The sequence below is a fragment of the Arvicanthis niloticus genome, chromosome 6 (genome assembly GCF_011762505.2).
Source record: "Arvicanthis niloticus isolate mArvNil1 chromosome 6, mArvNil1.pat.X, whole genome shotgun sequence".
Lineage (NCBI taxonomy): Eukaryota > Metazoa > Chordata > Mammalia > Rodentia > Muridae > Arvicanthis > Arvicanthis niloticus.
Window position 1 is genome coordinate 1,860,478 of NC_047663.1, and position 21,163 is coordinate 1,881,640.

The window sequence follows — 21,163 nt, forward strand, 5'->3', positions numbered from 1 at the left end:
GGGGACAATGGGACAAGAACCAGGCGCAGCAATCATGGAACCATGGAAGCCACAGAGTGACCGCGCGAGGCTGCTCTGGAAGAGAAGGCTCTCGTCTCACAAACACTCGTACTAGACCGTCGATAGAAGGCGCGACGCCGCCAGCCCACGCGAGACGCGCCCACGAGGCCCGCAGCAAAATGGCGATGGCGCCGACCCGCGCCCCCTGCCGACGCATGCGCAAGGCGACCCCGCCCGCGAGAGCGGAAGTCTTGTGACCCCGGAAGTGACCGTCCGAGCGGCGGGCGGCGGACGACGTTCGTCATTTGGTGCGGGAGGGAGCGCGAGAGCGGCGGTCGAGCCTCCGGTGAGTGGGCGCGCGGCGCGGTGCGGCGCGGCGCGTGAGGGGAGTGGGCCGGCTTTGTGCGGCGACGCGGGCCACTGCGGCGCTCGCGGGCGGGGCGCGGTCACGGCCTCGGGCGGGGCGGGCTGGGGAGGCAGCGTAGGTCCTGCCGGAGGGGCCGCCGCCGCCCGGGCCTGCGCGCCCCGTGCCGGTGGGACCCCCTCCCTCGGCCTCGCGGGCGGGGTCCCGCGCGGGGCCTCGCCCGGAGCTCCCGCCGCGCGGCCCCGCCCCGCGCGGATTGCGGGCCCTACGGAAGTGCGGGCCGCGCCCTGATGCTGTCGCCAGCGGCCACGCTTGGCGGCGTCGGGCGGGGTCGTCCGCAGCCTCCCGGTGGTATCGGACTGCCGCTCTATGCGTTTCTTTGGCGGACACCTTTCAGAGGGACAACGGCCGGGCTGTTCCCCTGACCGCTGCGCATCGCCTGCAGGCATCACCGTGGGTTTCTGAGAGACATTTGGGGATCTGCGGAACTGAAAGGCATCTAGGTGCTTCCGTCCGGGTTGGTTCTGCACCGCCACTGACGGTTTAGGCTCAGGGCCCAGAAACAGGTTCCTGAGATTTATTTGCAAGCGGAGCACCAGCTCCCAAGTTGCATGCCTTCCCTAGGGAGCACCGACCTGCATATTTAGGGTCCCCTTTGGGCTCTTGGGATTTAAGCGGTCATCACATAGTTGAGCTTAGGACAGTAGTCCATTGGCAGGAACGAACGAACAGACCCTTGTCTTGCACGTGGCTAAGATACAGAGCATCCCCCTGTAGGAGCACTTACCTCCGTCACCCAACCTAGGAAGTTGAGAGCCTGGACAGCTGGGGACAGCGCAGGACCTCAGGGACTTAGCGTCGTGTCTGCCAGTTCAGTTCGGCCTGGAGGCTTCTTATTCTTTATGGGGAGGAAAGGTGTTTTGCTTCTCTGAGGAACGGGCTGTGGTCCCATTTCGTTGCTTGGGGTGTAGCCTTCTCCAATGGGCCTCTGGGTTGAGCAGAGGCAGCAGCCTCCTCCTGTGTCCTCTCAGAATTCCCCTGCAGGTGTCAGGGTCAGCCTAGGGTGGAATGCCTCCAGGCTGTCACAGTCCGGCTCATGCCCCACCCACAGGTGTCCCGAGCTAGAGGTGAGCATGGCAGAACAGGAACCCACTGCTGAGCAGCTCGCTCAGATAGCTGCAGAGAACGAGGAGGACGAGCACTCTGTGAACTACAAGCCTCCAGCTCAGAAGAGCATCCAGGAGATCCAGGAACTGGACAAGGACGATGAAAGCCTTCGGAAGTACAAGGAGGCCCTGCTGGGCCGAGTAGCCGTCTCTGCAGGTAGGTGGGTTGGAGGAAGGATCTAGCCTGACCCTGTTACCACCCTCTTTCCAGACCACTCTTCCAGAGAGTTAAAAAAAAATCTTAAGGGATGGGACTCTGACTCTTACCTCTCACTCTGCAGACCCCAATGTCCCCAACGTCATTGTGACCCGCCTAACCTTGGTGTGCAGCACTGCCCCAGGCCCTCTGGAACTGGACCTGACAGGTGAGTGGGTATTAGAAATCCCTGGGTGGGGCCAGCTGGCATCTTGCCGCTACCCCTAAAAATAATTTCCTGCACTGATGCCCTCTGGTGGAGCAGAGGGGAAGTGCAGCTAGGGGCTTGCCGAGGCTCTGCTTTGTGTCAGGGAAGGGGCTAGGGGAAGTGAATGTGGGGGCAGGGTGGGAAGCCTTTCAAGCCATCAGCTGAGCCTCCTCAATACAGGTGATCTGGAGAGCTTCAAGAAACAGTCGTTTGTGTTGAAGGAAGGTGTGGAGTACCGGATAAAAATCTCGTTCCGGGTAAGGTGGAATCTTTGAGAGGCCTGGAAGAGGGGCAGAGGAGCAAGCATGGGAAGCCGGCTGAGCCTGGTTCTGTGTCCCCACAGGTGAACAGAGAGATCGTGTCAGGCATGAAGTACATCCAACACACATACAGGAAAGGGGTCAAAAGTGAGTGGGCGGGTCCCATGGAGTGGGAAGCCAAAAGGCCTTGGGGGAGGGGCTTGTATCACCAGTAATCATGCCCTTCCTGTCCCACAGTTGACAAGACTGACTACATGGTCGGGAGCTACGGGCCGAGGGCCGAGGAGTATGAGTTCCTGACACCCATGGAGGAGGCTCCCAAAGGCATGCTTGCTCGGGGCAGTTACAACATCAAGTCCCGATTCACAGATGATGACAAAACTGACCACCTGTCCTGGGAGTGGAATCTCACCATCAAAAAGGAGTGGAAGGACTGAGCTCCAGCTGGGAGGCGGGCAGGGCGACGGACAGACAGAAGGACCGACATGCCCCACCCTAACCCCCTACCCATCCCAAACCAAAGTGCTGACAGGACCTCCCTCACCCTTCCTCCCTAGTCCACTCAGGCAGTCAGCTCTTCTGTCTGCCCCTCCTCCACCTCCTGCCCGCAGGCCCCTGTGGTCTCTAGTGTCACATTGCTGCTTCTGCCTGTGCAGTGGGGGAGGGGTTCCAACCCAGGCCTCCAATCTGCTGTGTCCCTCCAGGTTCCCTCTGTCTTCCCTTCCTCAGGCCCTGGCTTCTAGAATGGAACAGAACACTAGGTTGCCCAGCCCACCTTGTCTCTGTTCCAGCTGAGCAGCCCTCAGTGAGGGGAAGGGCTGGGCTGTCTGTCCTCCAGCCCCACCACTCCCTGGCCAGGTCATCCATCACTGTCAGTCACTGTCTAACCATGATGCCTTAACATGTGGAACGTGTGCTGGGGGCCGTCGCTAACCCTTAACTCTCTGTCTGCATGAGCATGTGGTCTCCCCTGTCCTTGCCTTGTCTGCCATCCCATCCTGGTGACCCACCCAAAGGAGGCCTAGGGTGTGCTGCTGTTGCTTCCTGCGGGCCTGGCCAGCTCTTCCCCTCCCTGAGGCCAGGGTTGGAGGTGGCTCCGGTAGCTAGGGGAGGGTCAGTTGCCAAAACTCAATGCCTCCAGCCCCATCTAGGAGGCAGGGTGGGGTGCCTCATTCCTCTGCCTTCTTGTCCCCTGTAGGCAGTACTCAGAGCCCCTGTCCCCATAGCCCCTGAGGGACAAAGCCAGCCGAGCCTTACTTGTCTCGCCTGGGCCCTGTGGCCTGAACCTCGTGCCTGGCCTGTCAGTATTTATTGCCTCCATTCGGGCCGGCTGGCCTGACGCCTCGGCCCTGGTTCTTGGTGCCACCATCCCTGGGCAGGCCCTCCCTGGACCCAGCCAGGACAAACGTGGGACCAAGTTCACACAGTTGGGAGCTGTCTCCTGTGCCTCCCCTCCCTATCCCCAGTCCCTGTGTGGTGTCTGCCAGGCCCAGCCTCAACAGGCAGAGGAGCCTGTCCCTGCTTCTCTTCTGACTGGGAAATAAACACCCCTGAAGGAGTCTGGGATGGTGTGGTCTGTGCTACTTGTGTTGGGGGTTTGTAAGGAATGGCAAGAATGCAGTGGAAGGTGGAGGTGCTCAGATCCTATGTCCTGGCTACAAGGTTGTGCTGCTCAACAGCCCTGTTGTGTCTGCCTTTGGCTTCCTGTGGAGAAAGATGTGAATATAAAACAAACCCCGTGGGTCACAGTGTGGGCCCGGGCATAGAGGGATCGCCTGACGCATATCTAAATTACCCTGGCTGGGACTTGCCCTCAATATGGAGCCCTTGTAGAAGATCAAACAGATCTGCTGCTATACGACTTGCATGTGCAGGTCAACCTGGTGAAAGTACCCTACGTCTGTTAGCCAGGCTGGTTGGAACAGGAAACCAATTCCAAGGAAGCCGCTGCATCTTTAGTACAGTGCTCTAAGAGCACCTAGGAGCCTAGGTAGAAGACAGGACCACTGAACTATGAAGCTTGTAGCAGAACCCTGAAAAGCCACTAAGCCTAACAGGAGTTCCTGTGTAGCTCTCTGTAGTGACCACGGGGAGGCAGGATTACTTGTCTCTGAGCACACCCAGAGGCACCTAGTAACCTCAAAGCCCCACCCTGCCTTTACAGGAGCCAGTTCAAAAACTTCCTTTTTTAGCCTTATGCTAGCTGTGAAAAACCACCCTCTGATTAAGCTGTTGAGTAAAGTGGTTGTTCCATTCGTGTAGCTAGTAGGGATCAGCTACTTTCCTGGAGCCCTGCCAGTCTTGGCTTGGGGTCCACCAGTGTTGAATAGTGACATGAACCTTTACTGCACGGAGACAGGAGATGCCTTTTTGTTTTGCTACTCACAGCTGACCATAAATCAGGCTATGTCAGCCATCTTTACTAGGTCCGTCGGAGACAAGTAGCAGATCCCAGAACCAGACAAATGCAGGACACTAACCTGATAATAGCAGCTCCTTGCACTAGGCAGCCAAATTGTTGATCAAATCCCCTCCCAGAACTCCTGGCCCTAGCAGGCAGGCAGGCCTGAGCAGGGCAAGGCCTTTTCTCTAGGCTTTGCAGAGCCAACCAGTCTCCTAGGTCATCCTTAAAATATTTATCACTTGCTCTCAGCAATACTGTTTATCAAACAGAGGCTTCTGAAACTCACATTGGACCAAGATACTTAATCTTACAGCTTTGGGTTTGTCCTAGACAGGTAAGTGTGTGAACTCGGACCCTAAGTCCCAAGTGTGCGAGCGTACTGCCAACAGTTAGGACTTTGCTCTGCCTCCTCCCAGTGCAGGTTAACTCAGGGTGGCCTCATAAACTACATGATGTGTTTCCTAGGTCCCAAGTCCCAGATACTATCTCACTCCCCGTACCCTGCCTCTCCCTTAGGAGCCAGGCATCCTCCCCTCCAACTTCTCTCTGCCTGTGACTCCCAGGAATTCCCAAGCTTCTAGTTCTTTGGCTTCCTATAGACGGGCCTCCTTTCCTGAGGAAAGTGATGGGTTGTAGACACAGTACCAGTTGAGGACTCAGCTTCCATGGTGTGTCTAGGTAACCATCAGCTATTGTGATTTACAAGACCCTTCTCCATGCCCAGGACAATCTTGTACCAATCAAAGCTACTATACCCATGGCCATGTACACCAGTCCCCTGCCTCCCACTTTGCTGTCATCAGCTGTTTCAGCTCACCCTCCAGCACAACCGATCTTGTAGTCAACTGTTCACCCTACCTGACACCTGACCAGCCTGTCAGCTAAAAGGGAGTTGATTGGTTCTGAGAACTAGTAGTAATAATCAAAATGACCAATAACTCAACCTACAGTCACTAGGCACCTTCTATGAATAAGACTCCTTCCTGAAGGATATTTTGATGCATTTCCAATGGCTGGAAAAATGTGTAACAGCCAAGGTGGGTCTTACAGGACCTTGATACTAGTGTATTCAAACCAACACCTCTTTTCAGCAATGGCAGCTGCTCTTAGGAGAAGCAAGACAAGCCTTGGAAAACAGAACTAAGTCGCCAGCTTGGCCCTCAAGGCCTGTAGATGTTCAGATTATCTGACCTGCATTCTCAGGTTGGGACATACTACCCGTGTACTTTCTGGCCACTTCACAAACCCAGAGGGCCCAAGAATTCCAGGCCTCCCTCTGGCTTCTCAAGAACTCACAATGCAGTGGCTGAGATAGCAGATATTTGAAAACATTGATTAGTCTAAGATTCTGTGGTTATCAGGAGAACTTCAGAGCTGCCCCTTCTGTTTATACAATGTCAACAGTCCTACCCTGTTATGTGGATAGGGCATCTGTCTGCATTGAGAGCTTTATTCCTCCTGTCATTGAGACTCAGTCCTGGCCCTGAAGGCAAATTGTCTTTAAACTATCACACTCAACCCCCACCCCGACCCTCACTCTTTTCCCTTCCATAGACAAAACATCTACTGCTAGCATCTAGCATTTAAGTTACCAAAATCCTGAAACTTTTTTTTTTTTTTTTTTTTTTTTTTTTTGGAGACAAGGTCTCAAGTAGCTCCTGGTACTCACCAGGCATCATAGAGCATACCTATAATTCCAGTGACTTAGGAGGCAGATGCAGTATGATTGTTATGAAGTTTGAGGCCAGGTTGCTCTACACACTGAGTTTCAAGACAATATAGGGCTACAAAGAGAGGGAGGGGGCTAGGGGAGGCTGTCTCAAAAACAAGACAGAAAGAACTAATCCACCTGCCTCCCTCAGGTACTGGGATTACAAGGGAATGTTCTAAAGGCTTCTCTTTTTTCATCTTTTGAGACAGGGTTTCTCTGTGTAACCCTGGCTGTCCTGGAATTTGCTCTGTAGACCAGGGTGGCCACATACAGATCCAACTGCCTCTACCTCCTGAGTACAGGGATTAAAGGTGCCTGCCACCATTGCCCGGCTCTTTTGTCTCTGGCTCCAAATGATGGTTTCTAAAACAGCTCTCAGGACAGCTACAAAAACACTGGGAGACAGCAGCTGATATGAAGCAATTTCTATCATACCTAAGTGCAGGAATGTGTACAGGCACTTCAGATAGACAGAGAAAAGATCAAGGCCCTAGCCAAGCTGCCGCTAGACCAGGTACTCTTCAAGGGCCTGTAAAGCCATCCCGTGTACATGAAGGTTTCCCAGTGAGCACCACCAGTATCTGACTCCCACTCTTCCTACACTGAATGGGGTTGGGGCACAGTAAATGGATCTTTGAGTTCGAGGCCAGGCTGGTGTCTACCCAGTGAGTTCCAGGGCTACACAGGGAAAACCTGTCTTGAAAAACTTAAAAACGAACAAACAAACAAACAAACAAACAAAAAAACCCTATCAAAATACAAAACCTTATACCATATTTCAGCTTTTACCATTTCTGAGAACAGTATGTTACTCAATGTATATACTTAATATCTGGCTGTTCCCCTTTTCTAATCGGTCTCGACTATCAGGATGGTTTTGTAGTGGGAAGTGAAACAAGAGGAGTCTGCTAGAATGAGTGCACACTCTGGGGTGGGGGTGGAGAGCAGGTCGGGTGACAGCCGTTGAGCAGTGAAGAAAAAGGATAGACAGAACGTTGACAGGGATTGCTCACGGCTGTAACACCAACACTCAGTAGGCTGGGGCAGATCTTTTAAGTATTTCTTCAAGTTCGAGGCCAGCCTGTATACGTAAGTGAGTTCCAAGTCACTGCGGGATACAGCCACAGACTAGATGAGGAGTCTGGAAAAGGAAGTCCAACCGAAACAAAATGTGACCCTCGTACGTAATATAAATGCTGATTTCTCAGAAGCCAAAGTTTTTTTTTTATTATTCAACGCAACGAACGCAAGTGCCATTTCAACATGTAGCCAATAAGAAAGTGGACAACGTACAGCTTCTCCACTTCCCCGAGTGGGCTTCCGCAGGTCTCGGGCCCCGCATTCCGGTGGACAGGAGCCTCGGACAACCAAGGGGCGAAAAGGGGGGCCCGAGAAAAGTGCCCGAGCCTGTGAAGACGGCTGGCTGCAACCGCGACGCCCGTAGACGCGTGACAACTGCCGCAGCAGGGAAAACCGCAGACCCCTGGACCTCGGGGCACATCGCCCAGGACCGCGGCAGGGGCTGCACGAGCCGCACGCGCACCGGAAATGGCATCCCTGACTTCCTGGCGGCGACTTGTGGAGGAGGTGCCAGTACGGAAACGCGGTCCAGTCAGAATGCAACACGAGGGGCTTCCGAGGCGCAAGCGTAGCTCCGCCCAGGGGCTCGGGACTCCGCCCACTGCCACGTTCGACGGAGAATCGGGCTGGGTACGCGCATCTCTCAGCCAATCAGGAGCCACACGGCCGGACAGCGGACAGCAGCGGCCATTCGAGACGTGTGGAAGGCGTGGGAAAAGTCGCCAGTCAGAAGTCCAGAAAGAGAAAGTTCGCCTCCGCCAGCGAATCAGACGCTGGGGAACATAGGGTTTGTGCGCGCGCGCGCGCACTGTGGCCAATCCGAGGCAAGAACTGAAAAGCCTGCGGGTCTTATCCCACTTCGTGGCCCAGCCTTGAGTGGGTGTCCAGTCCCCGCACGCCGAGGGCGGGCCTCTCGGCTCCTCGGCCAATCGAGGGGCGCTGCGGGGCGCATGCGCCCGGCGGCTGACGCGCGCAGCGAGGGGGAGGCGTGGGCGCGTCCTCGTCCCAGGATTTATAAAGGCGAGGTCTGGCCCGACGCGCGCTCTCGTCGCCTTGGCTGTCCCGGCGGCGCTAACCCAACCGCCCCGCCCGCTGCCGACGTCCGACATGCTGAGCCGTGCTCTGCTGTGCCTGGCCCTGGTCTGGGCGGCTAGGGTGGGCGCCGATGCCCTGGAGGAGGAAGACAACGTCCTGGTGCTGAAGAAGAGCAACTTCGCGGAGGCGCTGGCGGCGCACAAGTACCTGCTGGTGGAGTTCTGTGAGTGCGCCGCGGGCCTGGCGGGGCGGGCAGGGCCCCTGGTCCACAGACTACTCCGGGCCGCTCTCGGCGGCACCCAACACTGTCCTGCGCGGCCGGCTCCTCTTGGGTACGGTGGCCCGTAGCCCTCAGCTTGCCCCGTGGAGCACGAGCTGCCTGCCCGGTCCCGAACTGCACCTCGCGGGCAGCACCTACTGTCAGCTTCGCCGCTTCGCCCAGTTTTCACAAGAGCATCCTTCCTACCCAAAGTGGAAGTCGTTGTAGTCAGGGCTCCTTGAGGGTGACTGCGGGGCTGAGAATCAAAAAGGTGTCTTTGTGCACGACGTCCACATGGCCAGAATCTTCTGTTACCTGGGACAAACATAATGAGCTGTATGAGCAGTTAGCAATTCTGGTAGGGTAGATCCAACCCTATTTACTATGCCCACCCTACCTGTAACCTGCCGGATTCTCCTCACCGGGAAGCAAGCCAGATCCTAAGCCTTTACTTCTACTAACAAGTGTGTGAGCCTCAGCACAGCTGCCAGGCTGCCTTGACAGATTGTCACATTCCCACACTAGAAAGAACAGCCCTGCATTGGCATCAGGGCACGTTCTTGCTAGGTACAGTGCTGGACCAGCAACCTTTTAACATTTCCTAGATTCTGAGTGGTAAATCCTAGGGATACACTGATCCTGATTGCTGGGGGCAGTAGGAAGTTACATGTCAGGGTTATTTTGCAGTACTGGTTGTCACAGGGCAAAGTAGGGATTGGGGTTGGTTTGTCACTCATGGCCTCTGTCCTGATATTGCCCAAGAGCACCAGCTATCAGCGCAGTCTCGTGTGTGCGTTACGAGGGGTTATCTTGGTGTGCCGATAAGGTTTTTATGAAAGAAAGTACAAAGGGAAGACGTAGGCCTGGATGGAGGACTGCCTTCCCATTTCCTGGTGTGTTTTCTTTTTACAGATGCCCCATGGTGTGGCCACTGCAAAGCTCTGGCCCCCGAGTATGCCAAAGCTGCTGCGAAACTAAAGGCAGAAGGCTCTGAGATCCGCCTGGCTAAGGTGGATGCCACAGAAGAGTCTGACCTGGCCCAGCAGTATGGTGTCCGTGGCTACCCCACAATCAAGTTCTTCAAGAATGGAGACACAGCCTCCCCAAAGGAGTATACAGGTGTGACCCTATCACTGCCCTTTACTGACTTGGTGTAGGCTTTGGGAACAAACCAAGTATGTCTTAGAAGTAGGGAACCTTTTCAGAGGCTTAGAGGGGCCCTGTTCTTAAGTGGGTCCTACCTATATCAACCCTTGCATCTGGGAGCTACGCAAAGAAAGCTTCCCCTTTGGAGTCCTTCACAGGAAGTGTCACATCTGTGCTGACCTCCTGAGTAGCCTGTTGGCTGAGGCTTAACTGGTGATTGACCAATGAGGAGGAGGAGGCAAGTGCTTCGCTGAACACACGGGGCTTTGAACTATTGGTGCTCCCAGGAATGCCGTGCTTCCAGATAGTGTAGGCGTGACACTTGGGTAAGACTTTGTAACTGTCACTCACAGTGTGTCATTACCAGGTCAAGCATTCATGATTCTCACTGCACCTCTCTCTCCCCTTTGGGACCATTTTATAGTTAGAACATTCTAGTTGTTGGTGTCCGAATGCAAATCCAAGCTTCTGTCCATCACCGAGCCACTGCTAAAGGAATTTTTGTGAAGGCTGTACCTCGATATAGGCAATTCAGTTAGTTACCTAATACTAGCAAAAGACTTGGGTCTTTTAGTGGAACAAATATTTAATCCTAGAGTTTGGGAGATAAAAGTCTAGTGGATCTCTTTAGTTCGAGGCTAGCCTGGTCTACAGAACAACATATATATACATATACACACACATACGTGTCATATATAGCGTATCTATATATTCCCCCCCCCTTTTTTTAAGGGTTTTTTTTTTTATTATTTTTATTTATATGAGTACACTGTAGCTGTTTTCCAACACATCAGATCTCATTACAGATGGTTGTGAGCCACCATGTGGTTGCTGGGAATTGAACTCAGGACCTCTGGAAGGGCAGTCAGTGCTCTTAACCGCTGAGCCATCTCTCTAGCCTCCTATATATCTTCCCTTGAGCAGCAGTGTGCTGTTCAATGTTAGCCCCTCTAGTCACCTCCCTAGGCTATCTTGTGGTCCTTTTTACATGACTTCACTTTTGGAGTAGAAAGTTCCTGTCTGCCAGGAGGTGGTGGTGCACATCCTTAGTGTCCCATTACTTAGGAGGCAGAAGCAGGCAGAACTCTCTAGGCCACCCTGCTCTATACATCAAGTTTCAAGACAGCCAAAGCTACACAGAAAACCCTATCATCATCATCAAACAAGAACAAAAGGTTCTTTGTCTGGAACTTGATGTATTGGCTCACGTGAATTCCAGCCTGGGAAGCAGAGGCAGGAGTATCTTGCAAGTTTGAGGCCAGCCTAGTGTGGGATCTAAGCCATCCATGTCTACAGAGTAAGACCCCATCTCAAAAGTATGCAACTTGGCTGGTAGAGCACTGAGTATGGTCACTACCACTTTGTAAACTGGGTATGGCGATGTTTTATTTACTTGTGTTGTGTGTATGTATACATATGTGTGCATGCATTCACACCTAAAACATAGTATATATTTGTTTATTTTTTGCATTCTGCCAGAAGAGTATGTTGGATAACCTTGAACTTATGTTGGCCACCTAGTGTAGGTGCTGGCAACCAAACCCAGTATTTTTAAAGAATTGAGCCATCTCTCCAACCCTCTGTCCCCAATCAAAAATTTAAAGAAAAAAACTGCCTATTTTTTTCTTAGCCAAGTAGTAGTTGCACACTTTTTTAATCCCAGCAATTCAGGAGGCAGAGGCAGGCAGGTTCTGAGTTTGAGGCCAGCCTGGTCTACAGAGGAAGTTCCAGGACAGCCAGGGCTACATAGAGATATCCTGTCTCAAAAGAGAAAAGGAAAAAAAAAAAATATTAAAATGACCACAGTTACTTTGATGTTCAGCTGACCTCTGGTTTTCTGAGTCTTGTTTGGGAACTGGCAGCTCAGTTTCTTGTTGGCACTGAGCTGTAGACTCCTGGTAAGTCTAGTGTTAGACACGCCTTGATCAGTCCAGAGGAGGGCGTTCTATCAATCAGCCTCCCCTTAAGGAAGGAACAGGCTCTCTTTCTCCCTACTGTGTCTGCTTTGACTAGCACTCAAGCACACAATATTTTTCCAGTTCTTATCCATCTGGGAAGTGGGTAGGCCGAGTTCCAGACAGGAGCACCTGAGGTGTCACAGTCAAGTCAGTCCTGTTTTGGGGCAGCAGAGCTAGCGCTGAGGTTGCCTAACCCCACATCTCCAGGGGTGTGAGGGCTGTAGGAGTTACTGAACTGAATAAACAGTGTTCAAGGAAGCTGGGGAGAAATGCCTAGTGAGCAGGCCATGTTCCTCTGATGATAGCACAGTAGCTTCTTCTAGAATCCAGAGGCTGTAGTCAGTTCTCTATAGAACATCTCAATCTAGGAATAGGCTGGCCTGTCTTGAGCCTCGTGGGTACAGCTCAGAAGAGAGATGGCCTTGCGGGGTGGGTGATGCCCTGTTTCACAGGAACTTGCATTTGTTTGGGGTGTAGCTGGCAGGGAAGCTGACGACATTGTGAACTGGCTGAAGAAGCGCACAGGCCCTGCGGCCACAACCCTGTCTGACACTGCAGCTGCAGAGTCCTTGGTGGAATCAAGCGATGTGACGGTCATCGGTTTCTTCAAGGTAGAGCTTTAGAATTCCATTCGGTCTATTGTCCTTACAGAGAGAGGGGTCCCTGCTGTATCTCAGGAGCACTGCTCAGGATTGGCCACCTCTGTTTTCCCTTCCTCTTCCAGGACGTGGAGTCAGACTCTGCCAAGCAGTTCTTGCTGGCAGCAGAAGCTGTTGATGACATACCTTTTGGAATCACGTCCAACAGTGGCGTGTTCTCCAAGTACCAGCTGGACAAGGATGGGGTGGTCCTCTTTAAGAAGGTGAGTAGCCCTTGAGCAGCTGTGCCCAGGACAATTCAGATATTGGTCTGCAGGGGGTGGTGTTGCCTGCTGGGAAGGAGCAAGCTGGGCTGGTGAGATGGATAGTGGTCAAGGATCTGTGCTGCGGTCTTTCTGGAGTTGTGCTGCAGCGACCACTGCACACTGTGGCCTCTGCAGCAGCTTCCCTGACTGCTGACGTAAGACATGCTGTGTCTTCTGAACAATCAATACAAGGTGGTGGTTATGGCGAGATAAGGTCTTCTCTGTAGCTCTGGCTGACCTTGAATACACTGTATAGCCCAGGGTGGCCTTCAGTTCATGGCAGGTCTCCTGCCTCCATCTCTCAGAAACTGAAATTACAGACCTGAGTCACATACCTGACCTTAAACATTCTTTTTTTTTTTTTTTTTTTTTTAAATTTTATGTGCATTTGTTTGGGAGTGCTGTATCCCCTGGAACTGGAGTTGCAGACAGTTTCGAAGCTACTCTGTAGATATGGGGGATTGAACTGGGATCCTCTGGAAGAACAGCTAACATTCTTAACCACTGAGCCATCTCTCCATTTTTAAGTTCCTAGTCTAGTGGTATTAATTATTTCCACGGTGCCAAGGAACCTGTTGCTGGGACTTTTCCCTCAGCCTAGACAAGAGCTCTAGAACCTTTGGGTGTGTGGCCCCTGTGCTATATACTCCACTCTCATCCTGGCAGTCCTCCACCTGAACACCTGTAAATTCCAGTCCTATTGCCATTCTTCTGTTGACACTGTGTGTCCTTGCTATGTATTCCTGTCACAGGGACTAAGCAGACTCTGGTGTTGCTGAGGGGGCTATGGGCTACTTTGTCTTTTGTCCCAAGAGGTAGGGTGATACCTACCCATGGTTTTGTAGTCCAGCTGTACCAAGATGGGGATTCGGTCCAGGCAGTGGTGGTGCACGACTTTAATACCAGCTCCCGGGCAGAGGTAGGCAGATCTCTGAGTTGGAGGCCAGCCTGGTCTACAGCACTAGTTCTAGGACAGCCAGGGAGGACTACCCAGAGAAACCCTGTCTTGAGAAAACAAAACAAAAAGATAAGGAGTACTCAGAGATTCTTGCTCATGTCAGCCAGGTTGGAGAGCAGGATTGCGACATTACTAGGTGTCTTGGTGCATTTGTCTAGAAACCCTAAGGCATCTTGTCTGACTAGAGAGGTGAGAAAAGACAGAGCAGAAGCTGTTTGGAGTTTAGAAAATTTCATGCAAGCCGGGCTCGTTATCACACACCATTTAATTCCAGAAGCAGGTGGATCTCTGTGAGTTCCCATGATAGCCAGGGCTGTAAAGAAAAACCCTGCCTGAGAAAAACAACAAAAAGAAAACTTGATTGCTCTTGCCTTCAGATGCCGTGTGTGCAGGTCTGCTGTTCAGGCTGCGTATTTGGGAAGGGTGAGGTGTTGTTTGGTTCTTGGGTGGTTTGTAGTCTTTTCAAAGATAAATTATTTGAGTGTGTGTGTGTGTGTGTTTGTTTGAGTATGTTGCCCATCTGTCTGGTGAACTCTGCATGCCTGTAGAGGCCAAAAGAAGCCATTAGATACCCTGGGGCTGAAGTTACAATTATGATCTGTGATGTAGGTGCTGGAGCTTGAACCTCTGATCCTCTGTAAAAGTATCTAGTCCTTTTAATCACTGAGCCACCTACCCCACCCCACCCCCCTTTTTTTTTTCCTAGGCAGGGTATTGTATAGCCTAGGCTTGTTTTTAACTCTGTAGCTAAGGCTGCCCCCTTGAATTTCTGATTTTCCTCCCCCGAGCATACAAATATATTCAGTGGTTTTGGGTTTCCTTGTTTGTTTTGAGTCAGACTTACTCTCTGGCCCAGACTGGCTTCCTACTGTTCCCCTTCCTTTGGGATATTAGCTCTACCCACTAAATCAGCTGGGTTTTCACTCTAATCAGGGAGCCCTCTGAGGCAGACTAGCAGGGCCAGGTAAGTTCCCCAGTGAGGCCAAGCCAGTCAGCTATGGGGTGAGGTCAGCCGATGCTTGCTTTGTGTTTTGCCTGGAGGATGACATGCAACCTAGATTGAGGACAGAGCTGTAAAATTAGGGAAGTCAGCCAAGGCCATGTGCATACTAACTGTCATGACCTGCTGGGGCTGCTGTCTCTGCCAGCATGGCATCTGATGAGGTCTTCAAGGCAGGGCTCTGCGCGGCAGCCCCCAATGAACGAGGCTGTTCTTACCACAGTAGACTGAAGAAACACTGTGGGACTATATTGCCAAGAGAATAGCTGCCCAAACCAGGTAGTCAGTTTTGCATGTCTCCCTCCAGTGAGAGGTGGGGACTGGAGCTTTGTTCTACAGGAGGGTAGTGATGGTAACTGAGCATCACGCTTGGAGAGAGTATCTGAGGGAACCCTTATTCAACTCATCTTCCAGATAGCACTCAGTTCATTCCATCCATTGTGGCTGCCAAGGGGAGGATGGGACCCTATAGAAGCCTGTACCCTATAGACTCAGATGGAATATAAGAGCACAATGGGCTCAGCCTGGTTTTCACATTCCTGGCTATAACCGGCTATCATTGTTTATAAAATGAGTATTTCTGTGCTCCTTCCCCCACCCCAACCACCTGCTCCCCCACCCCCACTTTTTTTTATGGTTTTTACTTATGTATTTGTGCATCTGTTGTATGGGTGTGCACACAAGTACAGGAAAGGGCTTTAGATCCCCTGGAACTGGAGTTTTAGGCAGCTGTGACCTGCCTGGTGTGCTGAGAGCGTCACTGCTCCTGAAGAGCAGTGCATACTCCTTGGCTCCTGCCTCCTCCTGACCTTTGGGGAGGTACAGTAGAAGGTGGCCAGTGGGAAAGATGAGTCGTCAGCACCCACATCCTTGCACCCAAGTGTCTTGGCTCAGAAGTGTTTGAAATAAGCTGGCTATGGTAGTACATATCTGGAATCCTAGCACTCAACATGCTGAGACAGGAGGATCACAAGTTTGAGGTCAGATTGGAGTACAGGATAAGACCCTGTCTCAAGAAACAAAAAAAAAACCAAAATTAAAAAACCCAAACAAACCAAAAAAGCTGGGCATGGAGTGGTAGGCCTTTAAGGCCAGCCATGGCTATGTACATAGTGAGGTCAGAAAGCAACAGCATCTGTGTCTGACATGAATCGGCTTTTATCCCTTACCACTGCCTAAACCATACAAAGTAACAACTAATTGTATTTGCGTTGTTATGAATTGTCATCAGCCAGCTTTTTTTGTTTGTTTTTGTTGTTGTTTTTTGAGACAGCGTTTCTCTGTGTGGCACTGGCTGTCCTAGAACTCACTCTGTAGACCAGGCTGGCCTCAAGCTCAGGTCCTCTAGAAGGGCAGCCAGTGCTCTTAACCATGGAGCCATCTCCAGCCATCTCTGTTTTTCTGCAAAATAGCTTTATCTAGCAGATACCCTGAGAGGGTCTGGATCCCTTTTGTCATTGTTGCCCTGACTCCAGCCTTATCCTTAGGATCATATTTTGTGAGCCACTAGTTTTTGAAACAAGTGCCTACCTTCTCAGCATTCAGCTCTGGAGATTCCTGCTCTGTTCTTCTGTGAGAGCATGAAGCCTCTGTAGTGTGATGTCTGCTGCCTTGGCCTGGCCAGAGACAACATTAACTCATGCCTGTGGCATTCAATCAGAGCAGCAGAAGGACCATGAGCCACCAGGCAGGAGGTGTGAACCTGCCAGTAGCTTGTGGACAGATTGATGATTGCATCTAGTTTAGGCTGTTTGGGGACAATCATTGTCTGTCATTTGAGGCTGAATGGCCATGCAAGGCTCACAGCCCCCTTTCTGTCCATAGTTTGATGAAGGCCGCAACAACTTTGAGGGTGAGATAACCAAGGAGAAGCTGCTAGACTTCATCAAGCACAACCAGCTGCCTTTGGTCATCGAGTTCACTGAACAGGTGGGGCCTCTGAGGGAGAGTGGTAGGGGCCCTTGAGCCACTGGGAGGAGAATCTAAGAACAGACGCAGTAATTGCTACTTGTTCCACAGACAGCTCCAAAGATTTTCGGAGGTGAAATCAAGACACACATTCTTCTGTTCCTGCCCAAGAGTGTGTCTGACTACGAGGGCAAGTTGAGCAACTTCAAGAAAGCGGCCGAGGGCTTCAAGGGCAAGGTGGGCTCCCTCAGGACACTGGGTTCTGTTACAGGTGCTACCCACGAGGGTCTACGGGCCAGCCCATTGCCTAGCAAACATTGTTACTCTAATCAAGTAGCCCCAGACTCAAGATGTACAGAGCTGCTTCAAGGGTGTGTGTGAGCCTGTGTCCAGGGTTTGTCTGAGTCTGTCTTTTCTCCCCAAGATCCTGTTTATCTTCATCGATAGCGACCACACTGACAACCAGCGTATTCTTGAGTTCTTTGGCTTGAAGAAGGAGGAATGTCCAGCTGTGAGGCTTATTACCCTAGAGGAAGAGATGACCAAGTACAAACCAGAGTCAGATGAGCTGACGGCTGAGAAGATCACAGAATTTTGCCACCACTTCCTGGAGGGCAAGATCAAGGTATGGAGTTGGACCTGAGTTGTGGTGACACAGTTAAGTTACAGAATAGGTTCTACCGTGGGATCCCGTGTCTTGTGCTTCAAACTCTGATGGTGTTAGTCAAGTTCCTTAGCACAGTGCTTCTGATGGTTTGGGGTCTCTGTTCTTGTCATGTACCAGGGTCAGGGGGAGGTAACCATAGACAGACTCCCTCCTGGTGTACTAGCCTAGCCATGCACCAAGGTAGCTTCAAGGCTACTAGGACACTTGATCTTTATTTTAGTTGGTCAGCCTTAAAGACTTAGCCTTTTTTTTTTTTTTTAACCAGCTTCCTGGCAACATCAGTTCTGGTTTCTGGAGGACAGCGTGTGTCTCAGCTGTACCAAGATTGGAGTGTGAGGCAGTGTTGTACCTGACTACTTTCTCTCTCTCCATTCTAGCCCCACCTGATGAGCCAGGAACTGCCTGAAGACTGGGACAAGCAGCCAGTAAAAGTGCTAGTTGGGAAGAACTTTGAAGAGGTTGCTTTTGATGAGAAAAAGAACGTGTTTGTTGAATTCTGTAAGTGAGGATCCCTAGGTTTCCAGCTTAATCCCATAGGGGGCTTGCAACTTACAGCACACGATGCAAACATCTGTAGTAGCTCTGTCCAGGATGGGCCTTCAGCACTGCTCTCTTTCAGATGCCCCTTGGTGTGGTCACTGCAAGCAGCTAGCCCCAATTTGGGATAAACTGGGGGAGACGTACAAGGATCATGAGAATATCGTCATTGCTAAGATGGACTCCACAGCCAACGAGGTGGAAGCTGTCAAAGTGCACAGCTTCCCCACACTGAAGTTCTTCCCAGCAAGTGCAGACAGAACGGTGCGTTTTCCACCTGATGGGCTGTGGGCAGGCAGCTTTTGAGATGCTCCTACCTTGTGCTGGGCGCAGTCAACCCTCTTCACTTCCTTCCTGCAGGTCATTGATTACAACGGTGAGCGGACACTGGAGGGCTTTAAGAAATTCTTGGAGAGTGGTGGCCAGGATGGAGCAGGGGACGATGATGTAAGTGTGGCCAGCTCTGGGTCCTTGTGGGAGCTACTAGCTCGGGCTATGATAGAGATTTTGGTGGTCATGTAACCGGCACAGCTGTGACCCTAGACTTTGCCTTTGGTTTGAGAAAAGTGCTCTACAGTCACCACTTAGACAGCAGGGGTGTTAAAGGTGCCTTTCAAAGCCATCCTACAGGGTTTCTCTGTAGACCAGGCAGGTCTCGAACTGAGAGATCCACCTGCCTCTGCCTCCTGAATGCAGAAATCAAAGTTGTACACCACCATGTACACCACCACTGCTCGGCTGATTCCTCCTAATAGGTACTTAAACTTCTAGCCTACTGGCTCTGGTTTGCTCTGTGGTATCACACACTAACTAGTTACTGTGTGCGATGCTCTGGTGGCCCTAGACTGAATGGTGGACATGGCTCCTTCTCAGTAGATCTGTACCTAGACAGATCAGCTTATGCCCATTAACCATGATGTTGCCTCCTGTTGCCAGGCACTACCACACACAGCCTAGGAAAGTAACCAGCGGCTGCTGTGCTTCAATGTGTGCTGGGCCTGTTGTCCCTGCCAGGTCTGGGACTCTGAGAACATGCCCAGTTGGAAGTTACGAGGTTTAGCTGGGGTTTCTAGCTGGAAGACGTGCTACATGTTGCCCTATGCACAGAAGCCTCATGCCTTACCTTACCTAGAGCTTCCATCAACCAAGCCACTGCTGGGGATGGTGACCAGGGCCTTTATGGCTCACCAGTCCTTAGTGTAAGTGCTGGTTTCACTGAGGGCAGCCACAGTGCAGCTTTGGTCCTTTAACTGGCCCTTCTGCATCCAGGACCTCGACCTAGAAGAAGCTTTAGAGCCAGACATGGAGGAAGACGACGATCAGAAAGCTGTGAAGGATGAACTGTAGTGCAGAAGCCAGATCCGGGCGCCTGAACCCAAAACCTCGGTGGGCCATGCTCCCAGCAGCCCACATCTCCGGAGCCTGAGCCTCACCCCAGGAGGGAGCGCCATCAGAACCCAGGGAATCTTTCTGAAGCCACACTCATCTGACACACGTACACTTAAACCTGTCTTTTCTTTTTTCTTTTTTTTTTTTTTGCTTTTCAATTTTGGAAAGGGATCTCTGTCCAGGGCAGCCCATCTTGAAGGGCTACCTTTTGTTTTAATTGGTGGTGTACTTTTTTGTATGTGGATTTTGTCCTGAGTGCTTGCTAAAATGTTTGGGGCTCTCACACTGGTATTGTCTTTCCTGTTAGAAAGGTTTATGCTATCACTTCAAATTTCATCTGTGAGACATTTTCATCTTTAGACATTTCTTGATGTCAGGATACTTGTTCCACCATGGCAGACCTCCCTGAGGCTCCTTCCTGCCCTGTGTAGGAAGTGTGCATCTGGGCCGTATGGTCACTCTCCACCTGTACTAGTGTTGCCATGATAGCATGGCTTTGTAGTTTGCATTTTACCTGGGGATTTCTGCATCCTGTCAGAGGGTGGTCCCCACGTGTGGAAAAAAGACAGTGTGGCTTACTGCCAGGCTCAGGCCAGGCCTGGACAGCTCTCACTCTCCGCAAGCCAGGACTTCCGACCAGCCGGCTATGGGCACATTACTCTGTGGCTGCTGGATTCTTTTCCAGCATGGCCTGTGGCCTGTGTGAGGCAGAAGTGGGACCCTTGATTCCCAGACTGGGAGTCAGCCAAGGACACTGGGGCTGAATGAAATGCCCATTCTTAAGGCATTTCTACCATAATATTGGAATTGAACACATTGGCTAAATAAAGTTGAAATTTTACTACCCATTGTCACCTCTGCTTTATGTCTCTGAACCAAGGTAACTGAGCTGAAATTCTGCCACCAAAGGCACAGTGGGCATCTGTCAAGCGTGCTGTCATACATCCATTTTGCACAATAACTAAATTCAGGATTTAAATACAGCCTCAAGAAGATGTACTCTCTAGAAACAAATATCCAGAGACCAGGCATGCAGTTCTCCAAGAAAAACAAAACAAAAACCCTGTTATTAAAAGTAAGACATTTCCAAAGCTGCGATGTAGATGGGTTGGCAGAGTGTTTGCCTAATATTTATAAAGCCCTGAGTTTGACCCCAGCAGCAGTGCACATGTTAGGTCTACATGTGGAGACTATAGTATCAGATGTGCAGGGTTGTCCTCATCCACATCTTGGGGTGTTCAAGACCAATCTGGAATATGTGGTAAAATATTGTAGCAGGAGTGCTGGAGCATGCTTCTGATCACAGTGCTTAGAAGGTGGAGACAGGAAACTTGGGAATTCAAGGTCATCACTGGCTATATGAGAGTTCACCTCTAAAGAAAAGTTCACCTCTGACCTCTACTCCACAGAATAGTTTTCTGCTAGGCATGATGAAGCAAGCTTGCAGTCTGCATTGGGGAGGGTGAGGCAAGACGATTGTTTTCAGTTTGAGGCCAACCTGGGATGCATAGAAAAACCTTCACCTTGATTTTCTGTTTTGTTGTTGAAGATGGTTTCTATGTAGCTCTGGCTCCCCTGGAACTCAGTCTGTCCTCAAAGATTCACCTGCCTCTGCCTCCCAAGTGCCAGGATTAAAGGATTGTGCCACCACTGCCCAGCTTTGTTTTGTTTTTAAAAGCTCTGGTTAATAGTGCTTGCTGCTTTTTCAGGAGACCCAAGTTTGGGTCCCAGCATTCAAATGCAGCTTAATTGCTTCTAACTCGAGCTGGGACCCAGTCTTCTCTCTCTCCACCAACTACCCTCTGCTTCCACCAACTGCCAACTCCCCCCACTCCAACAGCTCTCCTGGTCGTATCCTCTTTCCCTGCCTCTGGCTCCTCCCACTCCTCTTCCACTGCCCAATCACTGGCTGTAGCCTTTATTTAACAAATTTGATTGGACAGAAGGTTTACAAGATTCACTCCTCCTTCGCAGCCCCTCCCAGGAGTGGAATTACCATGACAACAAGAGGCT

At 51.4% G+C, this 21,163-nt stretch overlaps 2 protein-coding genes across 5 annotated transcripts; both read left to right on the plus strand.

The window, feature by feature from the left end:
- Window positions 1-220: 220 nt before the first annotated feature.
- On the plus strand, window positions 221-3,760 carry Arhgdia (Rho GDP dissociation inhibitor alpha). Of its 4 annotated transcripts, XM_076935324.1 has the most exons (7): window positions 302-346; window positions 762-881; window positions 1,476-1,687; window positions 1,812-1,895; window positions 2,115-2,191; window positions 2,278-2,341; window positions 2,432-3,760. In XM_076935324.1, the coding sequence occupies exons 3-7, from the start codon at window positions 1,498-1,500 to the stop codon at window positions 2,629-2,631; spliced, it is 615 nt and encodes a 204-aa protein (XP_076791439.1). In that variant the 5' UTR covers window positions 302-346; window positions 762-881; window positions 1,476-1,497; the 3' UTR covers window positions 2,632-3,760. The 4 variants fall into 4 exon arrangements, with proteins under 4 accessions (XP_034360608.1, XP_076791439.1, XP_034360609.1 ...); XM_034504717.2 differs by lacking the exon at window positions 762-881 and having other exon boundaries at window positions 221-346; XM_034504718.2 differs by lacking the exon at window positions 302-346 and having other exon boundaries at window positions 590-817.
- A 4,247-nt stretch (window positions 3,761-8,007) lies between these two features.
- Window positions 8,008-19,996, plus strand: P4hb (prolyl 4-hydroxylase subunit beta). The gene is made up of 11 exons (XM_034504715.2): window positions 8,008-8,647; window positions 9,596-9,802; window positions 12,265-12,398; window positions 12,512-12,649; window positions 16,474-16,578; window positions 16,669-16,794; window positions 16,982-17,182; window positions 17,602-17,722; window positions 17,844-18,025; window positions 18,122-18,208; window positions 19,031-19,996. Exons 1-11 carry the CDS (start codon window positions 8,497-8,499, stop codon window positions 19,106-19,108), a joined length of 1,530 nt encoding a protein of 509 aa, XP_034360606.1. The 5' UTR covers window positions 8,008-8,496; the 3' UTR covers window positions 19,109-19,996.
- The last annotated feature ends 1,167 nt before the right edge of the window (window positions 19,997-21,163 follow it).